We start from the raw sequence: 27,735 nt of genomic DNA, 5'->3' as shown, positions 1-27,735 counted from the left end.
TCCATCTAAGTTGTTTTTTTAATTTGTACCTAATGCTGTCTCAACCACAAGTAGTATTAAGGCAGAACTTTTTACCACAGTTTTTCTCTCTGTTGGCATACATTCATGATCCCATCACCTAAGAACTGAATCACTTTTTTCAAATGGCCTCTAACACACAATTGTGAAGCAGTACTTCAAAGTGCAATACTAAGTTTCTGTTTGCTTCCCTTTCTCCTCTCTCTCTGTCTCTCCCTCTCACCAAGTGTGTCAGATTATTTCTTAAACTGTTGTTGGTTCAGGCTAATGTAGTATTCCAGTAAGCACTTTGTGCTTTTTCAAAATAAAATACTTTATACATTTTAATGCAATCTTGAGATTTCCCAAGATCCAAATGTTAAGGTGTCTTTTCTTCTAAGGGTTATTTTTGTTACTGAAAACCTACTCATTTGTATGGGTCTCTGTAGTGAATTTCTAACATGTCTCCTTTTCCCTTCACTACCACTGTGAATGTAAATCATCTCTCACCTGGACACTGGCCCTCACCTTTTAATTGCATGCCACTTAGCTGTTTTTGGCCCATTCCTCTGTATATTCTCTATGTCAGATATCTTTTTAATATGCCAGTCTGATCTTATCTTTTTTTTTTTTTTTTTTTGACGAGCAGAGTTGACAGTGAGAGAGAAAGAGAGAGACAGAGAGAAAGGTCTTTCTTTGCTGTTGGTTCACCCTCCAATGGCCGCCACGGCTGGCACGCTGTGGCCGGCGCACCGCGCTGATCCGATGGCAGGAGCCAGGTACTTATCCTGGTCTCCCATGGGGTGCAGGGCCCAAGCACTTGGGCCATCCTCCACTGCACTCCCTGGCCACAGCAGAGAGCTGGCCTGGAAGAGGGGCAACCGGGACAGAATCCGGCGCCCCGACCAGGACTAGAACCCCGTGTGTCGGTGCCGCAAGGCAGAGGATTAGCCTAGTGAGCCGCAGCACCAGCCCTGATCTGATCTTTACTTAAAGCCCATCAGCGCTATTTCTTGACTTCCTTGCTGGTTTACCTCAGTACTACTTAGGTCTTAGTATTTTCACATGAACTTTCCTGCTTATTCTACAATGGCATAGAGTCTCTATTTAGCCATTCAGATTTCTGAGAATGTCAAAGGTAGACAAGGATCTGAAGCCAAAAGTATCCACATTTTTGGAGTTTTGTCTCTGTCTCTCTCTAATTTTTCTCCTAAGCATTGGAAATTTGGGAAGGTAATGTTCCATTTGGTTCCCTGTGCTTCATGTTAAGCTGATGGTTGATTAACATATCCCATTTTAGAGGTCCAGATACCTTTTAAAATTTATCTATTTAATCTATTTGAAAGGCAGAGAGACAGGCAGACAAAGATCTCCCATCTGCTGGTTCGCTTCCCAAATGCCCCCAATAGCCAGGACTGGGCCAGGCCAAAGCCAGAAGCCAGGAACTCAATCTAGGTCTCCCACATGGTTGTCAGTGACCCAACTACTTGGATCATCACCTGATACCTCCCAGGGTATGCATTAACAGGAAGCCAGAATTGGGAGTAGTAGAACTGGAACTTCAACTGAAGTACTCTGATACGTGGTACAGGTGCCCTAAGGTGGTATCTTAACTACCAGGCCGAACGCCCACAGCCATACACCTTTTGATCAACGCTTGTAACATTTTACTCTCAAAGTTACTAAGGTATGCAGCTTTTGAAGTAGGTTTGCCTACTGGTATCATACTTCCAGTTGAGATCCTTCCACAGAAAAAAAATTGTACAGCTTGACCAAAGAGTTCTTCCTTTAATCCTGCCATGCTTCATATAATCCATAGAAGTTGAGAATATCAGTAGGGGGCACATATTTTGTACTTAGAATCTGTAAAATATGCCATGTATATGAGCTGGAGAATTGTATATTGCCTCTGGCTTTCTCATATAGTGGTCTAATTGTTTTTATTTTTTGGAGTTGCTGTTTGGGCAGAGATGAACTTTCTTCCTTCTATTTTTGATTTTTTTCTCTTCATTTTGTTCTGTGTTACAAAGAGGACTTTGGGTAAAAGTGAACTATATTTGCCATGTTGCCTAGAAGTCTCTCTTTCAGGTCTTGGAGGGACATTTTATGTAACCATATTTTATAAGGCTAATTTTAAAAATTCTATAAAATCTGTTATTGATTAACCATAGAGATTAGAAATGGAAAGGGGGTGGGGTGCTGTGTGGCACAGTGCATTAAGCTACTACATGCTGCACCAACCTCCCATCTCGGAGTACCAGTTCAAGTCTTGGCTGCTCTGTTGGGTCCCTGCCACCCATGTGGGGGACCCAGATGGAGTCCCCCAGATGGATGCTTCTGGCTTCAAACTAGTCCAGACCCTGCTGTTGGCAGGCATTTGGGGAGTGAACCAGCAGATGGAAGGTCTTTCTCTCTCTCTGTTTCTCCCCCTTTCTCTTTGTCGCTCTGTATTTCAGATAAATGAATCTTATTTTAAAACATGAAAATGGGAAATGTTTACATTATTTTGTTGGTTGAATGAATGTTTAGTCTCCCTGGAGCCAGAGTACTTTGATGTCTAATGTGGTTTTTAGGATCTTTAACCATCTACTTTAGAAAATGTCTAAGGCTTAGTATAAATTCACATTGTTAAAAGCTACCAGAGAAAAATGCACTGTTATGGTTCCTTTAATGGTGGTTAATTATATCAGCCTACTGCCTGAACCCAGAGGTTGACAGTATTTACATAATGAAGCCTCTTAAAATACAGTATGAATTCTCTAATGCTTAGTTTTTTAGGTTAGAATTCTAGTCGGGTTCGTCTGTATTCCCTTTCCATTATCTCTTTATCAGCTGTTGTAATGAAATATCAGTAACAGGTCTCCCACCTCAAGTCCTGGACATTCTGTTGAAGTGCTTTGATTTACAAAGACTGCTGAACCCAGTTATTGTGTTTTCAGGGAAAATGACAGGGCACAATAGATGGCTTTGTACTTTCCTGTCAAAAGGATGCAGCATAATACTATGACTCAGTTATTGTTGTGCCAACCAGGCACTGGTTTTCTGGCATTATGACAGGTTTGCTAATGATTTCTGACATGAGTGTCACAAAGAAAAAATTGTAAATAGCCTTAGGATAGCACTTTTAAAGTACTGTTTTTCTTCAAGTACTAAGTCTACATAATCCCATCATAAGTTTGGGAAAAGGAAAAAGTCCAGTTTTGATTATTTATTCTCTATTTTTTCCCACTCTGTTCTGCTAGGAAGGTTTCATCTTACTTTGCTCTTCCCAATGTATGACTTTTTATGGGAAAATTGTGACAATTTTGTTGTGTCTTGTCTAGAATGATGATTTTCATTTTATTTTTCAAATGTAGATTTATTTCTGTACTTAACAATTGACTCAACATTTTAAAGAAAAATTATTGCAATTTAACCTAGATATGGTGAAAATAATGCTTATTTTAAGGAAAACTAAAGGGAAACCTTCGCAGATGTCTGCTTTCATAGAGCATGTGTACAAGTATTTTTGTCAGAATGCTTCATTAAGTCAGGCTTCTCTTTCCTAATGACCTTCAAAAAGCAAAATTTTTGAAAATATCATTTCTAGTTTGTAAATGGTTTTCTTTTCAAAAGATTTATTTATATACTTGAAAGGCAGAATTACAGAGAGAGAAACAGAGAGATAGAGAAATATCTACCATCTAATGGTTCATTCCCTAAATGGCTGCAACTCCCAGAGCTGGGCCAATCCAAAGCCAGGAGCTTCTTCCAGGTCTCCCACATGGGTGGCAGGGGCCCAAGCACTGGAGCTGCTTTCCCAGGTACATTAACAGGGAACTGGATTGGAAATGGAGTAGCCGGGAATCAAACTGGCACCCATATGGTATGCCGGCACTGCAGGTGACAGCTTTATCCAGTACACCACAAAACTCACCCTAGTTTTTTGTTGTCCTATAGTATAAAAACTGAAGATTTTTTATGAAAAATGTTTTAAAATCACACAATACTTAAAAGCTGTGGCAATTCTTTAAGCATTAAGTGTTTAAGTACAAGTTGCATTTTTTATTTGCATGTAGTCAGATAGGCTTCATTTTGGGTTCACACCGAATAGTCTATTTGTAACTATCTTTTTGCATTTAAAATAAATCATGAGCATTTAACCACTTTGTTGTATATCAGAACATTACTCTTAATGATGCTGCTTAGTGAAAGGATTCTAGTGTCTTTGAGAACTATAGTAAAAATGTTTTTGTAAGATGAATTCAATTAAAAACTCTTATCAGTATAGCCATCACATTATTTAAAATGTTCTTTTTGTATGTTTAAGACAAGTGTTTATTCAGCACTATGAAGGATACAGAGATGAGCAAAACATGCTTCCAGACTTTACACGTGTTTAAGATCCATTGTGAGGGGCAGACCTGTACCCTACTGTTGCATGGCAAGAACCAGCAGGACAGAGAGATGAAAACAGTACCATCTTAAGGTGAACTCTGGAGTTCTGCTTGAGTCTTGGCTTCACAGTATTGGTGGACAAATGGTCAGGATGCAGGCCTTTGCTCTAACAGTATTTATGTGTACTGTGGGAACCAGGTAGAGTGGACACAAAACAGAAACCAGTAGTGGAAATAGTTGAGTGTGGAGTTTAGAAGGATAGGTTAGGGTGTTAATAGGGCTGGTGTAGTTAAATTCAGAAGTGACAATATATATGGCACTTTTCCTCTGTAGCACTGACTCTTTCACTTCACAATTTAGATAGCTTATTAGAGAATTTATTTGTAAATTCATCATGCATGGAAATACTTGCCTTATTTAAACAAAAAATTTAAAACTAAAATAAGAATTATTGTAAAATACTTGTGATGTAGGGGGCCAGCACTGTGGCATAGTGAGTAGAGCCACCACCTGTAGTGCCAGCATCCCACATGAGTGCTGATTTTAGTCCACTTCCGATTCAGCTCTCTGCTGTGGCCTGGGAAAGCAGTAGAAGATGCCCCAAGTCCTTGGGCCCTTACACACGCATGGGAGACCCAGAAGAAGCTGCTGGCTCCTGGCTTTAGATTGGTGCAGCTCCTGCCATTGCTGCCATCTGGGGAGTGAATCAGCAGATGGAAGACCTCTCTCTCTCTCTCTCTCTCTCTGCCTCTCTGTAACTCTGCCTTTCAAATAAATAAATAAATAATCCTTTAAAAAAAATCTTTAAAAAAAATGCTGGTGATGTAGTACCCAGGACAATAGATGAAATCTGACCAAAACATTATGATGTCTCTTTCCACTAACCTATGGAAACTTCATGCTTACCATTTTACTACGTGCTAGTACTATGATTTCTAATATAGACAAAGAATGTGGTCTCTGTTCGCAGTAGCCTTTCTTCTGGCTGATAAGGTGACTGCAGTGTTATGCAGAAGATAACTACATTACTTGACTGCTTCAAACTGTAACTTTAAACAGTATTGAAAATTGACTAGTTTTCAAAATTGCAATGTTTGGGCCCAGCATTGTGGTATAGCAGGCCTTTGACGCCAGCCTCCTATACACATGCTGGTTCTTGTCCTGACTGCTCCATTTCCAATCAAGCTCCCTGATAATGGCCTACAAAAAGCAGCAGAAAATGGCCCCAAGTGCCTTGCACCCTTGTGAGAGACCCATATGAAGCTCCTGACTCCTGGCTCTTGGCTTCTGCCTGGCTGAGCCCTGGCTGTTACAGCCACTTGGAGTGAACCAGTGGATAGAAGCCATCTTTGTCTCTCCTTTTCTTTCTCTGTAATTCTGACTTTCAAATAAATAAAAAAAATTTTCTTAAAAAATTTCAGTGATTGAGGAGATTCTAGAGTATTTAATGCCTTTCACACTTGGGACTGAACAATAATTAATTATATGAATTATTTAAAAAATTCATTACGTTCATGCTTGCCTGTAATGAGAATGGCATACTTAGAGAATTGTGTAGATAGAGGCTTTCTAAGTTTATGACCTTTAATATACTCTTACAGATAGAAGACCGAATAGAAATCATGACATATATGGAATATACAGAAAAAATATGTCCAGAGTTGTTAGCTTATAGCAGTTATAAAGGGCTTCTATGTCAGGTTGGAGTCAGTTGATGTTATTTTATTGTTAGAAGGTTCTGCTCAATGTACTGGACCCTGAAACGGTTGTCTCAGCTTGTGTGTACTCTTTCACTTCCTTAGAGCCAATGATAGTACCTCGCAGTTCCTCTGACTACTGTTGTTCTTTCCCACCTCAAGTAAGTGTCTTTTCACACATCCTGTTCACTCTACCAATCTGCAGCCTCTTCTGTGTGTAACCAGCTCCCACATATTTATCCTCCAGTTTTCATCTCCAGTGGCACTTACTCACTGAAGTCTTAGCATCTAGGCTATAGATTCTCGTAGTGCTCTGGTCTGCTCTTTTATATAATGTTCCTGTGCTTGAGATTTCTTCTTCAATGTTCATCTTCCCTGTGAGATTTTAAGTTCTACTTGGGCTCAGTTTCATTTACTGCTTTTCTACCAAGTGCCCTACTATCTCAGAACTCTGAAGTGACTAGATGTGACTGTTTCATGTAAAAATAAGCTCTTGTGAAAACAGTAACTTTTTACTCTCTAAGCTTATACACAAGAAGATGTAAATCAATAGAGATGGTGTATGCATACATGACACACACAGATAGAGATGGGTAAGCGATGGAGACATTATAGCACAGCGTTTATAGTGTTTATAGTGTAGGTTCTGAAGCTAGATGGAGTGAGTTCACATCCCTGGTCCACCAGTTGTTAGCCATGTAACCTTCATCAACTTATTTAACCTCTCTGTAGGTCAGATTCTCAAAATTTTTAAATTTTAACTTAAGAATGATTTTAAATTTACAAAACCAAAATTGTGATAGTACAGAGTCGCCATATACTCTACACCCAGCTTTCTTTATTGTTAAGATCTTATATTAATATATATTTGTCATAATCTATAAACCACACCTAGCTTCCCCAATTAACATCTCATTTTAGTATATTTGCCACAATTAATAAACCACACCCAGCCTCATGGGTTTTTTTAATTTTTATAAAGCTTTTTATTTATTATTTGAAGGCAGAATTACAGAGAGGCAGAGGCTGAGAGAGAGACAGAGAGAGAGGTCTTGCATCCGCTGGCCCATTCCCCCAATGGCTGCGATAGCCAGATTCACCAATCCGAAGCCAGAGCCACGAGCTTCTTCCAGGTCTCCCACATGGGTATAGGGGCCCAAGCACTTGGGCCATAGCAGAGAGCTGAATCGGAAGTGGAGCAGCTGGGACTTGAATCAGCACTTAAATGGGATGCCGGCACTGCAGGCGGCAGCTTTACCCACTACGCCATAGCACCCGGCCCGCCTGTATTTTTTTTAAACCCCAACAACCTATATCCCTTCTGTACTTCCCAGCCTCAAGTATTAACATTCTTTATTCCCCTTGAGATGTTTTTATTTTGTTTTGTTTTTAGCTCTCAAATATCAAGGAGAACTTGGCAATATTTGCCTTTCTGTGTCTATCTTATTTCACTTAACATGAAATCCTCTGGTCCCATCGATTTTGCTGCAAATGACAGGATTTCATTCTTTTTATGGCTGAATAGTATTCCATTGTATGCCACATTTTCTTTATCCATTTCCTTTGTTGTGCAGAAGCTTCTCAGTTTGATACAATCCCATTTGTTTAGTTTTTGCTTTTATTGTGTGTGGTTTTGGGGTCTTATTCAAAAAATCATGCCCACATCAGTGTCTTCCCTGTTTTTTCTTCTAGAGGTTTTACGGTTTCATGTTTTATAATTAGGTTTGATCCATCTTGAGTTGATTTTTGCATATGGTGCATTCTATGTATTTATACAGTCTGTTTTGCCAGCACCATTTATTGAAAAGCTAATCCTATCTCTAATGTATGTTCCTGTCAAAAATCAGTTACCTGTTTGTACATGAACTAATTTCTGGACATTCTCTTCCATTGATCTTTGTCAGTTTTTATGCAAATACCATGCTGTTTTAGTTACTATAGCTTTGTAGTAGGCTTTGAAATCCGGTATTGTGTTACCTACAGCTTTATTTTCTTTGGTTGGAATCACTTTGGCTATTATAGGTCTTTTTTGTGGTACCATATAAATTTCAGTGTGCCTCAACTTTCTGCAAAATGAGAATAATAACAACACTTACCTATTACTCCATAAATATGTACAATTATATATAATCTAAAAAGAAAATAATTTAAATATATAATCAGTTGCAACATTAAAAAATAACATGTGCCTCGGAGTTGTCATGAGTAGTTAAAATGCATAACATATAAAATAATTATTATCTAATAATAATAATGCTAGAGACCAATGTTCTCTATTTGCCGCTCTGTTCTCATTCCTATACCTTCCCCTTAGAAAGAAGAGGGTTTTGGCTTTTTACTTTTATCTTTTTTCTGTGCTGGAGACTCGTTATCCCCAGTAGAGTCAGAAGACAATAGATTCGAATGGCAAACTTAGCCTTATTTTGTATTTCAGACCAGCTGCTTTAAGGAAGAATTTATTTTACCATTTTGACAGGGTCAAAATAAAATCAATTTCACTGAGAAACAAAGCTTAAGCTATACTTATATGTAAACTATTAAAGATTGCTGTATCAATTAAGTAATTGTTGTCTTCTAAAATTTCATATATTCAAGGATGGAGAGGGTAAAATGAAAAGTTAAAATTATAAAATGAAGCTAACACACTCATCCTATGTGCTAGGTACTGAGACCAAATCTATAAAATCAAACCATGACCTTGACCCTTAAATAGTTGACAAACGTTCATGTTTAAGAATGTATAAGGTATTTTTAAATTACTTTTTTGCTACATAATTTGTTTTTTTTTTATGGAATATGAGTACTAATTATCTAAAAAAGCCATGTAAATACCATTTATAGTTTCATAAGTGGACTACAGTTTAATTTGCTTTGTTGTAGGGTCCCCTTCCGTGAGCCAGAGAGCCAGGCTGGTGTTAAACTTCTGTCCATCTTTCTCACCACTTTCATAGAACTTTTATCTTACTGCTGTAGAGCACATGTGGTGAAGGAAGCAGCAAAATAACACTGTTGTTCTGAGTCTAGGTCTGATAGAAAAGAACTACTTAGTAACATAAGTTGTGTTGAGCTAGTTACATTGAACACTCTATTGGGTAAAGTCACCAGGTTGTCTTACAGACATTACCCATCCAAAATTGTAGCCCACTTCCTGGTAAGTTCTAAGAAATGTACCAGAAGGAGTTGTCACACAAGTAATTTAATAAGGAGACCCTGAGGTATAATTTATAAAGCAGGACTCTACCAGCAGGGAAAATGGTTATTGTGTATTTTAGAATACTTACTTATATATAGTAAATACATTTATTTACTTTTGAATATGTAAGAGGGAAAGTTTCTATAATCATATGTAGAGGCAGATACAAGTCCACACAGGTACAGTATAGAAACATGCTCCAACATAGGTTGCAAATTATGATAATAAATGTTGAGTCCCTCCTGGGATGGACGATTTTAGTGTTGAAAGGAAGCAAAGGGTGACTTTTGGGTACTTTCTGACCCATCTGCCTGGAGTTGCTCTTGGACAACCCATAGCAGGTGGCCGGTGTCTGCTCTCTTCCTAGAATGTGACTCAAAAACCTGAAAGACAGCTTTGGAGAATGTTGGGTACTTCACAATAAAGAAATTTGAGCTGCTCAGAGCATTTGCCAGCTTTAATCCTGATAGGGTAGAGAATTAGGAAATGGTTATGCCCATTCTCTGTCTTTGAGGAAAACAGGTGTTTGCAAGTTTATAGCATCTTTAGGTGTGGTTCCAAGGCTAGAGATTTCTAAAAGAAAAATTTTGTGAAGACATTATAATGGATGTGTAGAATGCTACAAGCAACCCAGGTTTCCTAAATGATGTGTATGATTGATAGACAAAAGGAGCACAGAATGATCACATAGTTATACAGTGCAAAAGCCAAAGCTTAAAAAAAAGTGAAGATACTTACAAGAGCACAAAGAACTATTCAGGTTATGTTTGGAACAAAAGCAACAAGAAGAAAGTAGTAGGCTCACTCTCTCAGGAAGACATTCTTAATGTTAGCTATTAATGGTCTACTTTTTTTTTTTTTTTTTTTTTTTTTTTTTTTTTTTTTTTTGACAGGCAGAGGTAGACAGTGAAAGAAAGAGACAGAGAGAAAGGTCTTCCTTTTCTGTTGGTTCACCCCCCAAATGGCCACTACAAAGCCAGGAGCCAGGTGCTTCCTCCTGGTCTCCCATGGGGTGCAGGGCCCAAGCACTTGGGCCATCCTCCACTGCATTCCCGGGTCACAGCAGAGAGCTGGACTGGAAGAGGAGCAACTGGGACAGAATCCGGCGCCCCAACTGGGACTAGAACCCGGGTGCCGGTGCCACAGGCAGAGGATTAGCCTAGTGAGCTGCGGTGCCAGCCACTGTTCCATTCTTATTTTCCTACTAGTATAACCTTGAAATAGCACGAGTACTTTTCCCATAGTCAAAGATAAAACAACCAACCCAAAACAGGAGAAATTGAACCAAATAAAGATGAGAAGATAGTATCACTCACTTTAAATGAATTTAACTTTTCAAGGCTGAAATGAAATGTCTCCCTGAAGTAGAAGGAGTTCAGGTATGATCGCTCTCTGCCTCTCCTCTCTCTTTGGTTTTTGTTTGTTTCTTTGTTTTGAAAAATCTTGAAGAATATGGGAAGTACCAAGAGACTGGAGAGAGACACATGTTACAGTTTTCCCAAAGAAGAAAAATAGTAGAGACCCAGACCAGTTCCCTTACTTAAACTGTAGCAAAATTGTAAGAGACTGTAAAAAAGAAATAAAATATCCCAAGTGTTCGGAAGAGAATAGGATGATCACCATGCAACAGTGTGGGTTTATAAGAAAGATAGCAACCTGATCTCATTTTTTTTTTCCATTTTATAATTACTACTGGATTAGAGAATAGTAAAAGACATGTTGTATCTTAAGCAAGTAGTTGACAGACTCTTCCCCAGCTGTCCTTGTAGAAAAAAATGATTAAATGTTGATAAATCTTCAGTTACCTGGCCACAACCATGCTTCAGGCTTGTCACAAGGTTTATCTAAATAAGGTTCAGTTACTCTATATATTGATTGTTCAAAGAGAACTAGTAGTAAATATTAGTTTGCATATATTCAGGAAGTATTGATTTGTAAGTAGGAGTTCTTTTGATTATGGATTTTTACAGTAAAACTTTAGTACCTGGATTTATTCATATACTTTAAAATTTCAGTTATAGACTTTTTGCCACTGGAGCTATGTTTGTAAGAGACCAGTCACCCTATAATTTGTAATTTATAATTTTATTGTGATATTGTCATTTAATTATATTAAATTTAATTATTTATATATTTTAAAGATTTATTTATTTATTCAAAAGTCAGAGTTACACCGAAAGAGAGGAGAGGCAGAGGGAGAGAGGTCTTCCATCCGATGGTTCACTCCCCAGATGGCCGCAACGGCCAGAGCTGCGCCAATCCGAAGCCAGGAGCCAGGAGCTAATTCCGGGTCTCCCACATGGGTGCAGAGGCCCAAGGACTAGGGCCATCTTCTACTGCTTTCCCAGACCATAGCTGAGAGCTGGATTGGAAGAGGGGCAACTGGGTTTAGAACGGGCACCCATAGGGGATGCCGGCACTTCAGGCCAGGACTTTAACCTGCTGCGCCACAGCGCTGGCCCCAAATTCTATAAATGGAACTCTGATCAGGTTTTTAGATTTTTATGGTTATTTCTGTTAAGTTATACCATATCTTAATATCTTACAGTAAAAATAATCTTTTTGAGTTGAAAAAAATTTTTCTTCTTTAATTATTATTATATTATGCTTTATCCAAATTAAATCTTGTCTTGAAAATATGTTGATTATGTTTTTTTAAAAAATTGGAGCTAATGTTATTTTAAATGGGAAAAATAGCAATGTATTCTCTACCTATTCAAAAATCCTAACCATTCCCCAAATAACATAAAACAGTTTTAAGTACCTATATAACAATCCACCCAACCTTACAACTCTTACCTAATTTTTTAAATATGTAAACAACTCATTATTAGATGTATTTTTCTCTAATAAGCAATAATGTATACTGTTGATTATGAATTATGTGGTTTTTTACTCAGTAATGAATAATAATTATAATAATGAAATAATTTTATGATTCCATCAGAATTAGACTTGGGTTTGTGGGACTCCTAAATGCCTGAGAGAAGAAACTTCGGGCTTAGGGACTTTTTTGTATTCATCCCTGTGAATATCTTTCCTGTTTATTTCCTCTAATCACAAAGGTTCCCCACTTCCTCAGCATCTATTCTTAGTAAGTCAAAAATGAGACTCTTCTTGGTTATGTTTATTAGTTTAGGATCTGAATGTTATCTCTGAACTTTAGAAGCATTCTGATTTCCTGCTTATATTTACACCCTCATACATAGGTTAAGTTTATTTACATGAGAGATCTCTAAAAAGTTATAGAAAATGTGTATTTTGAAAAATCCATAGATTTTTCAAATCCCTTGATTTGAAAAAAATTTTTATACCAAAATAAACTTTTCTTGTAATTCTATTTTTCTACAAACCTCTCAAATTCTCCTAATATGTATGTGAAAAGAATAAAAGAAATTAGAAATATAATGTAGAATAATAGTTAAAAGAATGAACTGGTCATAATAACCTTTTGGTTTATATACACTTATCATAAGTATGTAGTTCCAAACAAAACAAATAGTATACTTTAATCAAACACTTATTTCTTAGTAGGATAATCTATTGATAATCTTATTCCATAAAATCAATCTATTGTAATATTTTCTAATTATCTAAGTTTCATCTAAAGAACAGTGTTTGAACTGCTTTGGTTAGTTTTAAATTCAGTCCTTAGTACAAACTTCACTGTGTGAGATTTCTGTAGTACTGTTTCTCTGTTTAACATTTCTTTGAGATTCCTAATATTCTTAATTATATGCCATTTTCCCATAAATAATATAAAACCTTTGATCTTACTTATTCAAACTATATATAAAAATCAATCAAGTGGACAAAAAGTTCAAGTTCAGTATAAAGACAGAAGACCCCTAATGATGGGGCCCAGTTTGGCTGTGGAAAATCAAAGAGACAGCCAATGTGAGTGGAACATGGCTTGACATGGGGAAGGAGTGTTTATAATCTAGAGTCAGAGATGGCCAGAACCAGAACACATAGAGCCTTTTAGGTTTGTATTTGAGTTTGAATCTTATTACAAGTGTAATAAAACAAGAAGTCACTGGGGTCTCTAACTAGAGTAGTAATTTTTTGTGTGATATTTCAAACCTCACTCTGGCTGCTGTGTGAATGATCAGGGCAGAAAGGAGACAAGAACTGATACAGGGAGGCTGACAGAGTTCAACATGGGAACTGATGTAGTTTAGGGAGAGCCGTGGCTTTAGGCACTGGTGAGAAGTAGAGCAAATAAGGAACTGAGAAAAGTTTCCATTGGATTTACATCTGGGGGATAGAAGTGAAAAGAACTCAAGGATGATGTCTCTGGGGATTATTCTATGGGTTTATGGTACTGTTGTTTTCAAATATGGGAAAATTGGGGCAGAGGAAAACATTGGACGAAAGTGAAATTAAGAGGTTTTTGGCTATCTGAAATTTCAGATGTTTATTTGAATTATAAATATATCTTCAATATGTAAGAATGAGTTTGATGATTTTGGAGCCTGATGGAGATAGGTCAGGTATGGAGAGTAAGATAAATTTGGAAGTTGTCAGTGTATAGATGATATTTAAAGCCATGGACTTAGTGAATTTCTAAGTGGACATTTGTCACATTCTCTGACCTATACGTTCTCCTTCTACATGTAAAATTTTATCCACATTATATTGGAACTATGTGTTTTCATTATAGTACCTATCATACTTTGGTCTTAGTTGTCTTCCTTTGAATAAAATTTTCTGCTCATGGTTAAGTGATTTAAGAGCATTCATTTAATAGCTTCTATATTTAAATAGCCATCTAACAGTTATGTTTATTTTCTCTGTGTTTTTTTTTGTAGGCAAAGTTATTAATAAAGATTTGCGACATTACCTGAGTCTTCAGTTTCAAAAAGGATCAATTGACCACAAACTGCAGCAAGTGATCAGAGATAATCTCTACTTGAGAACCATTCCATGTAAGTATATAAGGAAATAAAAGAAATAAAGCAGAAATATCCTTTCTTAACTAGACATCTAGATATAATTCAGTAGAGTATCTCATGAAATTGTGAAGACTAACTTGGGGACAAGAATGAAGTAAAAGGCAGATAAAGAGAAAAATTTTCAGAAAACTTCAGAGGTTTTAAAAAGTGATGACTAGAATTTAAGAATATATATTTACATGTTGTTAGCCAGATTTTATTTGTAGCAATCCATTTCTGAAGTACATGCAGTAAGAAGACCTTTTAAGCTCTCAATATCTTATACACCAAAAACAAATATTTTTATTAGAACATTTCTAGTTTTAAAATCTGACCTTTACCAAATTAAAAAAGAAGAAAAGGATGGAACATTCTTCACCATTTTGAGTTTTTACCTGGATGTTGGTAGTAGTTTTGTCTGGTAGTAGTTTTCAGAGGACCTGGTTATTGCTGTGATAATATATTTTTAATGTATACTAAATTATATATATGTGAGTTTTTATTTTAGTTAGTGCAGATCTTGGGAAGAATAAAAAACAGTAAACAATAAAAAGCCATGTAAGGCCATTCTGCTCTATTTTCTTTTCCAATTTTTTATAACTCCTGTGGATATTAGCTGTCATAACAGTTACAGAATTCTTTATTTCTATTTTCTTCTTGCTTTATCTTATGTAATGTCCTATCACCAAGCCTTCCTAATTATGCTTTTAAAGCATCTTTCTTCAGTTCTTTAGACCTTTATTCTTTTTTGCTTGGATTGATTTTCTCGTAACAACAAAGAGCATTATATAGTGGCTAAGAGCTAGATGAAACTGAGTTCAAAATCTTAATTCTAGCTGCTTCAGATTCCTGAGCTTATATATAAGATGAGAATAACAAGACTTACCTCATATAGTTATTAGAATTAAAATGAGGGGACCTGCACTGTGGCATAGTGGGTGAAGCCACCGCCTGCAGTGTTGTCCCATAAAGGCTGCTCCACTTCCCATCCAGCTCTCTGCTGTGGCCTGGGAAAGCAGTAGAAGATGGTACAAGTCCTTGGGCCCCTGCACCCATGTGGGAGACCTGGAAGAAGCTCCTGGCTCCTGGCTTTGGATTGACCCAGCTCTGGCTCTTGCAGCCTCTTGCGGAGTGAACCAGCAGGTGGAAGTCTTTTCTCTCTCTCTGCCTCTGCCTCTCTGTAACTCTGCCTTTCAAATAAACAAATCTTTTAAAAATTAAAATAAAAATGAGAACATATATGTCAACTGCTTGTCCTGGAGTAGGCACTTAGGCAGTGCTTGTCCCCTTTCCTCATTCAGCTGGATCCCCTGCCTCTCATGTTACTTCAGTGCAATTCATCTTTGAAGTGTACAATTGATTCTTGTCCATCTATAGTTGATCCTTCAGAAATTCCTTAGAATAGTATACAATATTTTTGTTCTTAAATCCTCCAACTACCACATCAGATTTCAGAATTGCAATACCTCCTGCTTTCTTTTTTTATTTTGTATTTTTATTTTTTTTTTTATTTTTATTTTTGACAGGCAGAGTGGACAGTGAGAGAGACAGAGAGAAAGGTCTTCCTTTTTCTTTCTTCTTAATTTGTATTTACCTGATAAAATTGTCCATCTTTTTATTCTTGAAGTTTCTGAATTTCTGTTTTACAAGAAGTTCTGGACTTTACTCAATAACCAATATAAAGCTTTCTTTCTATTTATTAATGTAATCAATGACTTCAGCCTTGATTTTGAGATATTTTTCTATTTTACCACAATAAGTTTTTATATTCCTTCCTTCTCTCTCTCTCTCTTTTTAAGATTTATTTATTTATTTGAAAGTCAGAGTTACACAGACAGTGGCAGAGAGAGAGAGGTCTTCCATCTGCCAGTTCATTCCCTAAATGGCTGCAACAGCCAGAGCTGGGCCAATCCGAAACCAGGATCTAGGAGCTTCTTCCAGGTCTCCCACATAGGTGCAGGGGTCCAAGGACTTGGGTCATCCTCCACTGTTTTCCCAGGCCACAACAGAGAGCTGATTTGGAAGCAGAGCAGCCAGTTCTTGAACCGGCACCCATATAGGATGCCGGCACTGCAGGCAGCAGCTTTACCCATGATGCCACAGCACTGGCCCCTGATCCCTCTCTTTTGAGAAAGATTTGTATCATAATTCTAATAGTTACTTACTTACCTTTGTATAATTCTCTTTTTTTCTCTTTCCCCCTTTATTTTGATTTTGGCCCTACTGTGAGCAATATTAAAATTATCCAGTCATCTCCTCTTTCTTCCCTCCCTCTTTCCATTATCTAACTTGAAGTATTATCTTTTCACTCCCAACAAATACAAGATAATCAGTAAGCTGATTGTACTTGATGGATGCTTTCCTCATTCTTACCCTGTTTGTTGAGAGTTGAGCTGCATTTATACTGGCAAAATTAATAGCCATTACGTTATTGGATTCTCCCTTTATAACCACAATTTGTTCTTTATTTTGTGGGTCAATATACATCTAATAGAACTACCAATCCTCATGCTGTTGCTTATTGAAACATTATGGTTGTCCAAAGCTTGTCCTCTCTGAGATTTCCCAGTAAGGGCTCATAGGGTCATCTTGGTTGTTTTTCTGTGGTCTCTACACTTTGCTGTTTGCACAGATATGAAATTTATCTTAATTATGTTTGTCAATTATCTTAATTTTTTTCTGGGGTAGAGCAGTATTCTTAGAAAATCTGATAACAATCTGATTTGCATTCCCTTGTAATTAACTTGGTATTTCACTTGTGAAGGGTATCTCAGAATAGTATTTTTAATTTCTTAGTTCTGGAGTTTCCTGTTCTGATAAGACAAGGTAATACAAATATGTACTTGTACTTTCTAAAATGTGTCTCTCTGCCACTTTCACTTGGATCTTCTTTACAATTTACTTTTATTGTCACAGTTTTGTAACTTCTCAGTGTGAGATTTTGTCCTAGAAAGGAGCTACGATTTATTTAGTTTTAGGTCATAGGATCCAAGCAACTTCAGCCCATTCCGATCTTCACAGGACATTTAACAGAAATTGAAGTGTGCAAACCGCCCTCTAGGAACCTAGAAGCAGTCAGTACCAGTTAACACAATGAATGGTCACATCCAGTCTCTATATTTCATTCTTTACTGAAGTATTCTAAGTCTCCTTAGAGAAAATTTTGATTCTGGATCTGGGGTAAGAAAAGGACAAAATGAGTCTGAAACATCTAATTGTGCCAAATAGCATACAAAAACTTTAAAAATTATAGAGACATAGCAGAAGGACATAGAAGCTACCTCCAAGAGGTCCTCACAGACAAAAATTGAGATAATTTGAGCAAGAAAAGAAAAAGACAGGTGAGGCGGACTTCTGCTCTTGCCTAAGTCAGATGTGGACCATAGGTTGAAAAGGACCATGATCCCTGAAAGAAGAGGAAAGGAGATTATATACAGAGGAGTCTTAATGATTTCAACTTTCTGCTTTAAAAGGCAGTTTCTGGGCCACAGAACAGACAGGGAGCACCTACCAGAATATGAGGGAACAGAAGTTCAAGAAGTCTGAGATATTTGGAATATGCAGGACAGAGTATCATGGAAGGGAAAACTAAGAAGAAAAGAGCTTAAACAGTCTGCAAAAATGCTTCCTTGAATCTGTTGCTGAATACTGATCTAAAACTATGTAGGACCAGGCGCCGCAAGGTCAGGGAACTCTCTGGCAGCTTTAAGGTTGACAATTCCTAGAGCTTTACATATGGCTAGGAGACTTCTGAATTCTTACCAGCATGAATGGAGAAATCTGTGTGTGTGCTGTCTTACTAGTAGGGCTAAAATAGCTGTAGATTAAGTTCCTCTCGGCCCACTGTAACAAAGCTCAATTAAGTAGATCCCAAAGGATCATGTGGGTGTACATGTAACTTAACTAGCTGTCCAGAGAGAGAGTGAAAGAGGCTCTTTAAAGGATGGTAACACAATAGGATATTGGGTAACATGATATATTCACAATATCCAGCAGTTAATAAAAAATTACTAGACATGCAAAAAATGTGACCCATAGAAAAAAGAAATAGAAATGACACTGACACAGATGACAGCTTTACCATACTAGGAGTTATTATATATATTTAAAGGAATATAAATGTAATGAAGAGAAATAGGATATATAAAAAACTATTGAAACATTAAAAATTGATGAGCTTAACGCAGATTAGAAACACAGATGAGAAAAGATCAGTGAACTTCAATATAAACTAATCAGATGGTAGGGGGAGAGCATTTGGCTTAGAGCGTTTAACCCAGAATGCCTGGGTTCTGTGCCGAGCGCCAGCTCCTGACTCCCGCTTCCTGATAATACAGACTCTGGGAGGCAGTGGTGATGGCTCCAGTGATTGGGTTTCTGCCACTCATATGAGAGATCTGCATTGAATTCTTGGCTTCCAGTTTGCCATCGGAGGGTATTTGGGGAGTGAGCTGGTGGATGGGAGCCCCTCTCCCCCCAGCCTTCATTTCCCTTTTCCCTTCCCTCTCTCTAACCCTCTCAAATAATTAAATAATAATTTAAGCTAATCAAACCAAAACACAGAGAATAAAAACAGTGACAAAGGGTTTATACTTCTGCCATGAAGTACTGATTGACACTGGCTTAACCCTCTTGTAATAAACAACTACAAATTGGACAAGATCTCTGTAACATCTGTTTTTAGACATTGAAATATAGGCGGAACAACACTGTGATCTGTTCACCTTGAACTTTGGCACATATTAAGCCAAAGTGGCGGTAGCAGAAAAAGCACCTGAAGAAATAGTGGCTAAAACTTTTCCAAATTTTATGAAACCATAAGCAGACAGATATAAGAAGCTTAATAGGTCTCAAGCTGAAGAAACATGAAGAAACCATACCAAAGCTCATCATAATCTAATTACTGAGAAAAAGTGATTTAAAAGAAAATACAAAAGAAAGGCAGAGGAAAAATAAAAAGCAGCTCTATTACATGCAAGGGAACAAAGAATGACTACAGACCTGTCAACAGAAGCAGTACAAACAAGAGCCCATCAGCTTACACGCTGAAAAGAAAAAATGCCAACCTATGTTTCCATGTGCAACAAAAATACTCTTCAAAAGGGCAAGACCAATGAATAATTTTTCAGATAAAATAAAAGGGAATTTTTCAGCAGCAGAATAAGAAAGATTAATAGAAATTCTTTATGTGGACAATAGACAGTACCATGACAATGGAACAGAAAGAAAAACAACTTTATAATTCAGGAGTTCAATACCTCCTTTTAATGATTAATTTAAAATTAAGCAAAAAATTCATTAAGGTAATGGAAAACACAAATAGCACTTTGAACCAACTTAACCTCTTTGCTATGTATTGGAACATGCTACCCAACCACAGCAGAATACACCATTTTCTAGTCTGCACGGAACATTTACAAATATATACCATAGTCTAAATAGACTAAATACAGTTAAGAGGATTTAAATCATACAAAGTATTTGTTACCTATGATGGAATTTAATTAGAAATCGTTAATGGAGTATTTGGAAAATCTCCAAATATTTGGAAATTAAATATTCACACTATTGAATAACCCATCTATAAAAAAGAATAAATTGCAAGAGAAATACAAAATATCACACATACCAACATAAAAAATATGTAAACACAGTATATTAAAATGTGTAGGATGTTGCAAGAGCAGTGTTTTATAAATGTCAAGTTGTATTAAATACTTACATTACAGAATAATAAAGCTCTCCAATCACTGATCTGAACTTCTATCTTAAAAATCTAAAAAAAGGAGGTCAGCATTGTGGCTAAACTCTGCCTGTGATGCCAGCATCCCAGATGAATGCTGGTTTGAGTCCTGGTTGCTCCACTTTCAATACAACTCCCTACTAATGTACCTTGGAAAGCAGCAGCAGATGTGCTTAGGCCCATGCCACCCACATGGAAGACCTGGATGGAGTTCCAGGCTCCTGACTTCAGCCTGGCACCTACTCCTGGCCATTGCAGCCATTTGGGGAGTGTGCCAGATGGTGAAAGATAACTTGCTTGCTCTTTCTTTCCCTACTCAACCTGAGTAACTATGCCTTTCAAGTAAATAAATCTTTTTTAAAAAAATTTCTGAATCAGCCAGCACCATGGCTCACTTGGTTAATCCTCCGCCTGCGACGCCGACATCCCATATGGGTTCCGGGTTCTAGTCCCGGTTGCTCCTCTTCCAGTCCAGCTCTCTGCTGTGGCCCGGGAGGGCAGCAGAGGATGGCCCAAGTGCTTGGGCCCTGCACCCGCCTGGGAGACCAGGAGGAAGCACCTGGTTCCTGGCTTCAGATCAGCACAGCGCGCCAGCTGTAGCAGCCATTTAGGGGGTGAACCAACGGAAGGAAGACCTTTCTCTCTGTCTTTCTCTCTCACTGTCTATATCTCTACCTGTCAAATAAATAAAAAAAATCTGAATCAAAAACATTAAAATATTAGACTGAAATTTTACATGAACATAGACTCAAATTCTTAACAGCATTTTGTCAGATCAATATTTGGCAATTTGTAAAATGATAATGTATTATGACCAAGTGGGACTTGTCCCAGGAATGCATAGTTCATTTAAATTTGAAAATTATTATAGTAACAGACTAAAAAAAAACATCTTCTTAGTAGATACAGAAAAATTGTTTGACAAAATTCATCTCCCTGTCATGATAGAATCTCTCGGAACTAACCTGCTTTTTGTTATTACCCATGGCTTCTTGGCTTTGTGTCTATTTTGGGGAGGGAGGTTGTGGTACTGAAATAGTTCCAGTCCACTGGCGCGATGTTAAGCTTTGTCAATAGAGGGCGCAGGAAGGATGCTAGAGAAAGAAGAAGGATAGATACTAGGCTTCTTGTCCCAGTTCTAGTGTATCTTTTTCTTTTTGCTATTGCCAAGCAAAAAGACACCCAGCAATTCCAGCAGTTCCTTAGGAGTCAGCCTCCAGGTGGTAAGTTCCGTGACAGACCTGTAGGGGGCTTCCCAGCAGTGAGTTCAGCAGTACCCTCATAGGTGGCCTTGTGTGTTCCACTGCTGTTTCTAGCTGTCTGCCTAACCATTTCCTGATGAGTTCTATGGATACCCCAGCTGACTCTCCAGATTTCAGTAACTTCCCCTGCAAGCAGTTTTCTGGTCGGTTTTTGGCTAGTATAGCCAACATCCCAGCTGGTTTTCTATTAAGCTGAAAATGGTCTCCCTCCCACCACCATCACCCACAGCAACTTGCCAATGAATTTCATTTGTATCCCAGGCAGTTCCCTATGTGCCCTCTTTGTCCTACCATCTGTGAACCAGCTCTACCCCCAGGCAATCCAGTGGGAAAAAAAAATCTCACCACCCAGCGGGCTGTTCTGTCAGCTCTGAATCCCTGTTTGAGTTTTTCCCTTCCAAATTTGTTCTTCACCTCAGTGTTCCCCCTCAGCTCTAGGGTGGTATTCTTTAGAGTTTTCTTTTATTTCCAGTTAATTTCCTATATACACTTGATAATCCTTTATATTAAACCTTTTCTGTTCAAATTACCACATGGTTTTTCTTTCCTTTCTGGATACTAAGTGATAGAATTGGTATTGGTAGTGTTCCCCGTAGACAGATGCTCCCACAATGGGTTTTGAGATTGGTTGTATTTATTTATTTGTTTATTTATTCATTCTCATTTATTTTTATGTATAGATTCCTATTTTTTAAAATTTATTTAAAATGCAAAGAGAGAGATCTTCCATCTACTGGTGCATTCCATCCACTGGTTCCCTCTTCAAATGCCCACAACAGCCAGGGCTGAGCCAGACCAAAGCCAGGAACTCAGAACTTGATCTAGGTGTCTCATGTGGGTGACAGGACCCAACTTCTTGAACCATCCCTACTGCCTCCCAGGGTATGTGTTAGCAGGAAGCTGGTATCAGGAAATGTACTGGGGCTCAAACCTAGGCACTCCAACATGGGATGTGGGTGTCTCATGTAGTGTCTTAACTGCTACATCAGACACCCGCCCCCAGGATTGATTTTAAGTGTGTTCTTAGGCATGGGTGTAGTATTGACTTCCTTCCAGTGGGCATTAGGATGCTCATAATTCATGACAAGCCATAGCCTCATAGCTTAATCACAATTATCACTTATGGTTGGTTGTTAAGAAGTGCCAAGTGAACCCATTTCCTTGAGAGCCCAAATGACTACTGCACTTGGCTTTTATAGCAGTGATAATGGCTACAAACACTGTGGTAAGAGATGGATTCACCTGAGTGGCAAATGCATACAGAAAGAATAGTAGCAAGATAAAATTCAGTGGTTTGTTATTATTATGAACTATTATGATTTTAATAACATTTAAAATGCTCCTTACGTGATACAGACATTTTCTAATAGGAAACTTAAAAAGGGGTACAGTACTTGAAGTTGCCACTTGAGACACCTGTATCCCATTTCAGAGTATCTGACTTTGAGTCCTAGCTCTGCTACTGATTTCAGCTTCCTGCTAATGGACACTCAAGGAGGCATCAGGTGATGGCTCAGATGGTTGGATTCCTACCACTCATGTGGGAAACCAGAATTGTATTCCACATTGTAGCTCCAGCCCGTTCTAGCTCCAGCTGTTGCAGGCATTTTGGGAGTAAATCAGCATATGGATGATGTGTGTCTCTTTTTTTTTCTTTTTTTTTTTAAAAAAAAAAAGATTTATTTTATTTAGTTGAAAGACAGAGTTACACAGAGAGGTAGAGACAGAGAGAGAGGTCTTCCATCCACTGGTTCACTCCCCAGATGGCCACAACGGCCGGAGCTGCGCCAATCCGAAGCCAGGAGCCAGGAGCTTCTTCCAGGTCTCCCACGTGGGTGCAGGGGCCCAAGGACTTGGGCCATCTTCTACTGCTTTCTCAGGCCACAGCAGAGAGCTAGATCGGAAGAGGAGCAGCCGGGACTAGAACCGGCGCCCATATGGGATGCTGGCACTTCAGGCCAGGACTTTAACCCGCGGCACCACAGCACCTGGCCCCTTTGCCTTTCAAATTGAAAATAAATAAATAAAAATTTTAAAAAGAAAATCTTAGTATTAACAAATCATAAATGGCAAATAAAAATCATGTTTAATATTTGAATTTTTCAGTTCTAAATCTTAAAGCACACAAAGCATCAGTTCCATTATCTAATAATGTTGATCTTTGGTGATAAATATTCCATACATAGAAAGAATTTCATTTTTTTATTGACATCAAACTGTTAAGAGTATGTCCAAAACATCTTCAAAATGGATAGTAGGGTATATGTTGCATCATATAATCATGTTTTCTTTTTTAATGATGAAAAATTTTTTAAACTTTATTTTTATTAAAGATTTTTAATTAATTAATTAATTTATTTGAGAGGTAGAGTTACATACAGAAAGGGAAAGACAGAGAGAAAGATCTTACATCCACTGGTTCACTGCCCAGATGGCTGCAACGACCAGAGCTGAGCTGATCCAAAGCTGGGAGCCAGGGGCTTCTTCCAGGTCTCCTGTATGGGTGCAGGGGCCCAAGGACTGGGGCCATCTTCTGCTTTTCCAGGCAGGAAAGAACCAAATTGGAAGAGGAGCAGCCTGGACACAAACCAGTAGCCCATGTGGGATTATGGGACTGCAGGTGGAGGTTAAGCCCACTAAGCCACAGTGCTGCCCCAATGATGAAAATATTTTGTCTGCCTTTTCTGGTTGTGGTTTTGCCATTGAACTTTATGTTGATTTTACTTTGGATTTTAGATCATTTTCTGATCTCATGTCTGAGTGTTCAACAACATTCATTACCTCTCTTTGTATTTTTGCAAAGCACTGAAGCTTGTTGCGAATTTATGTGTACTTGGGCTCTTCAAAACATTAATGGAGAAATGTACATTTTGGGGCAGGTGTTGTGGCACAGTGAGTTATGCTGCTGCTATATCAGAGTGCTGGTTCAAGTCCTGGCTACTCTGTTTCTGATCCAACTTCCTGCTAATGCATCTTGGGAAGTAGCACATGGTGATTCAAGTGCTTGGGCCGCTACTGCCCACATGGGAGACCCAGATGGAGTTAGGGCTCTTAGCTTTGGCCTGGATGTTCTGGGCATTTGGGGAGTAAACTAGCACATGGAAGATCTCTCTTTCTTTCTCCCTACCCTTTCAAGTAGATGAAAATAAACATTAAAAAAGAAAAATGTACATTATGAAAAATCTGCATGGATTTTCAAAGTGGTTTTTTTTCACCAGAATAAACTTATCTTTAAATGCTACTTTTCCATGAGCTTTTTTAAAGTACCCTCATACTCAAGCCATGGAAAAATGCCAGATAATATTATCAAATAGTATTCAAATAAGCTGACATTCAGATATTCTAGCAAGGTTAAAATATTACACAGAATCAGTTGTTGAAATTGCCAAATTGAGGACTTATTTAGCTTCTAAAACTTATTTCTTTGGGTAATACTCATTGGATTTATATAAAGTATCATTCACATGTAATCTCTTTATTGTCGCTTTGATAAGATGCAGCGCTAATAGCTAGGGCCATGAGCATTCATTTGTAACATGGAACAGTTGTTATAAGACTGAGTGGATTATGACTACTGCTTTCCTACTTGCTTTTGTCTTGATTCCTGGAAAAATTAATATTTGATGCTACTTTTCAGTGTTTCCTGCACTTGGCTTTTTGTTCTTATCAATTGATTCCTATAATCTAGCAACATCTTTATGGTGAATTGTTAACCTTTAATTCTTGAAAGCAAATTATAGTGCTTGTGTTATTTTCCTAACAATTATTTTTTCTTAGGATTCAGAAAAAGTAAATTCCCCTAGAGACTCTAGAAGGAAATTCCTACATGGAAACACTAATGTATATGAACTGCAGCTCTCATATATTCTGGTGGGAATGCAAAGTAGTACATCTACTTTGAAAAATCATTTGACACTTGTCAAGCTAAACATACACTTCCCATGTGATACAGCAGTTCCACTTCTAGGTATAAATGCAATATAAATTTAAATATATGTCTGCCCAAAGACTCTTTTTTTGTCTTTTGAATTTCTTTTTTTTTTAACTTTTATTTAATGAATATAAATTTCCAAAGTACAGCTTATGGATTACAATGGGTTCCCCCCAACCATAACTTCGCTCCCACCTGCAACCCTCCCCTCTCTTGCTCCCTCTCCTGTTCCATTCACATCAAGATTCATTTTCAATTATCTTTACATATAGAAGATCAATTTAGCATATATTAAGTAAAGCTTTCAACAGTTTGCACCCACACAGAAACACAAAGTGAAAAATACTGTTTGAGTACTAGTTATATATAGCATTAAATCACAATGTACAGCACATTAAGGACAGAGATTCTACATGAGGAGTAAGTGCACAGTGACTCCTGTTGTTGACTTACAAATTGACACTCTTGTTTATGGCTTCAGTAATCACCCGAGGCTCTTGTCATGAGTTGCCAAGGCTATGGAGGCCTTTTGAGTTCACCAGCTCCACTCTTATTTAGACAAGGTCATAGTCAAAGTGGAAGTTCTCTCCTCCCTTCAGAGAAAGGTACCTCCTTCTTTGATGACCTGTTCTTTCCACTGGGATCTCACTCGCAGAGATCTTTCATTTAGGTCATTTTTTTTTTCCAGAGTGTCTTGGCTTTCCATGCCTGAAATACTCTCATGGGTTTTTTAGCTGGATCCGAATGCCTTAAGGGCTGATTCTGAGGCCAAGTGCTGTTTAGGACATCTGCCATTCTATGACTCTGCTGTGTATTCTGCTTCCCATGTTGGATCATTCTCTCCCTTTTTTATTCTATCAGTTGGTATTTGCAGACACTTGTCTTGTTTATGTGATTCCTTTGACTCTTAGTCCTATCATTATGATCAATTGTGAACAGAAATTGATCACTTGGACTAGTGAGATGGCATTGGTACATGCCACCTTGGGATTGTATTGGAATCCCCTGGCACGTTTCTAACTCTACCATTTGGGACAAGTCCGATTGAGCATGTCCCAAATTATTCATCTCTTCCCTCTCTTATTCCCACTCTTATATTTAATAGGGATCACTTTTCAGTTAAGTTTCAACACTTAAGAATAATTGTGTATTAATTACAGAGTTCAACCAATAGTATTAAGTAGAACAAAAAAAAAAATACTAAAAGGGATAAAGTATTAAGTTGTTCATCAACAATCAGAGCAAGGGCTGATCAAGTCACCATTTTTCATAGTGTCCATTTCACTTCAACAGGTTTCCTTTTTGGTGCTCAGTTAGTTATCACTGATCAGGGAGAACATATGATATTTGTCCCTTTGGGACTGGCTTATTTCACTCAGCATGATGTGTTCCAGATTCCTCCATTTTGTTGCAAATGACCAGATTTCATTGTTTTTTACTGCTGTATAGTATTCTATAGAGTACATATCCCATAATTTCTTTATCCAGTCTACTGTTAATGGGCATTTAGGTTGATTCCTGGTCTTAGCTATTGTGAATTGAGCTGCAATAAACATTAAGGTGCATACCGCTTTTTTGTTTGCCAAATTTAATTTCCTTTGGGTAAATTCCAAGGAGTGGGATGGCTGGGTTGTATGGTAGGATTATATTCAGGTTTCTGAGGAATCTCCAACTGACTTCCATAGTGGCTTCACCAGTTTACATTCCCACCAACAGTGGGTTAGTGTCCCTTTTTCCCCACATCCTCGCCAGCATCTGTTGTTGGTAGATTTCTGCATGTGAGCCATTCTAACCCGGGTGAGGTGAAACCTCATTGTGGTTTTCATTTGCTTTCCCTGATTGCTAGTGATCTTGAACATTTTTTCATGTGCCTGTTGGCCATTTAGATTTCCTCTTTTGAAAAATGTCTATTGAGGTCCTTGGCCCATCTCTTAAGTGGGTTGTTTGTTTTGATCTTGTGGAGTTTCTTGATTTCTTTGTAGATTCTGGTTATCAACCCTTTATCAGTTGCATAGTTTGCAAATATATTTTCCCATTCTCTCGGTTGTCTCTTCACTTTCCTGACTGTTTCTTTTGCAGTACAGAAACTTCTCAATTTGATGCAATCCCAATAGTTAATTTTGGCTTTGACTGCCTGTGCCTCCGGGGTCTTTTCCAAGAAGTTTGCCAGTGCCAATATCTTGCAGGGTTTCTCCAATGTTCTCTAATAATTTGATGGTGTTGGGTCGTAGATTTAGGGCTTTAATCCATGTTGAGTGGATTTTTGTGTAAGGTGTAAGGTAGCGGTCTTGCTTCATGATTCTGCACATGGAAATCCAGTTTTCCCGGCACCATTTATTGAATAGACCGTCCTTGCTCCAGGAATTGGTTTTAGATCCTTAATCAAATATAAGTTGGCTGTAGATGTTTGGGTTGATTTCTGGTGTTTCAATTCTGTTCCATTGGTCTATCCATCTGTTTCTGTACCAGTACCATGCTGTTTTGATTATAATTGCTCTATAGTATGTCCTGAAATCTGGTACTGTGATGTCTCTTGCTTTGTTTTTGTTGTACAAGGTTGCTTTAGCTATTCGAGGTCTCCTGTGCCTCCATATGAATTTC

At 37.9% G+C, this 27,735-nt stretch overlaps 1 protein-coding gene across 3 annotated transcripts in view; it reads left to right on the top strand.

Moving 5' to 3' along the window:
* The window catches only part of MAGI3 (membrane associated guanylate kinase, WW and PDZ domain containing 3), a 297,604-nt gene that overhangs the window by 168,188 nt on the left and 101,681 nt on the right, over nucleotides 1–27,735 (top strand). For all 3 annotated transcript variants that reach the window (XM_017345962.3, XM_017345964.3, XM_017345963.3), the window contains exon 2: nucleotides 14,076–14,192. In XM_017345962.3, the coding sequence (XP_017201451.2) occupies nucleotides 14,076–14,192 (117 nt within the window). The remainder of the gene's footprint in view (nucleotides 1–14,075; nucleotides 14,193–27,735) is intronic.

Source organism: Oryctolagus cuniculus, chromosome 7 (genome assembly GCF_964237555.1).
Source record: "Oryctolagus cuniculus chromosome 7, mOryCun1.1, whole genome shotgun sequence".
Classification (NCBI taxonomy): Eukaryota; Metazoa; Chordata; class Mammalia; order Lagomorpha; family Leporidae; genus Oryctolagus; species Oryctolagus cuniculus.
This window is presented reverse-complemented; position numbering and strand designations above follow the sequence as displayed.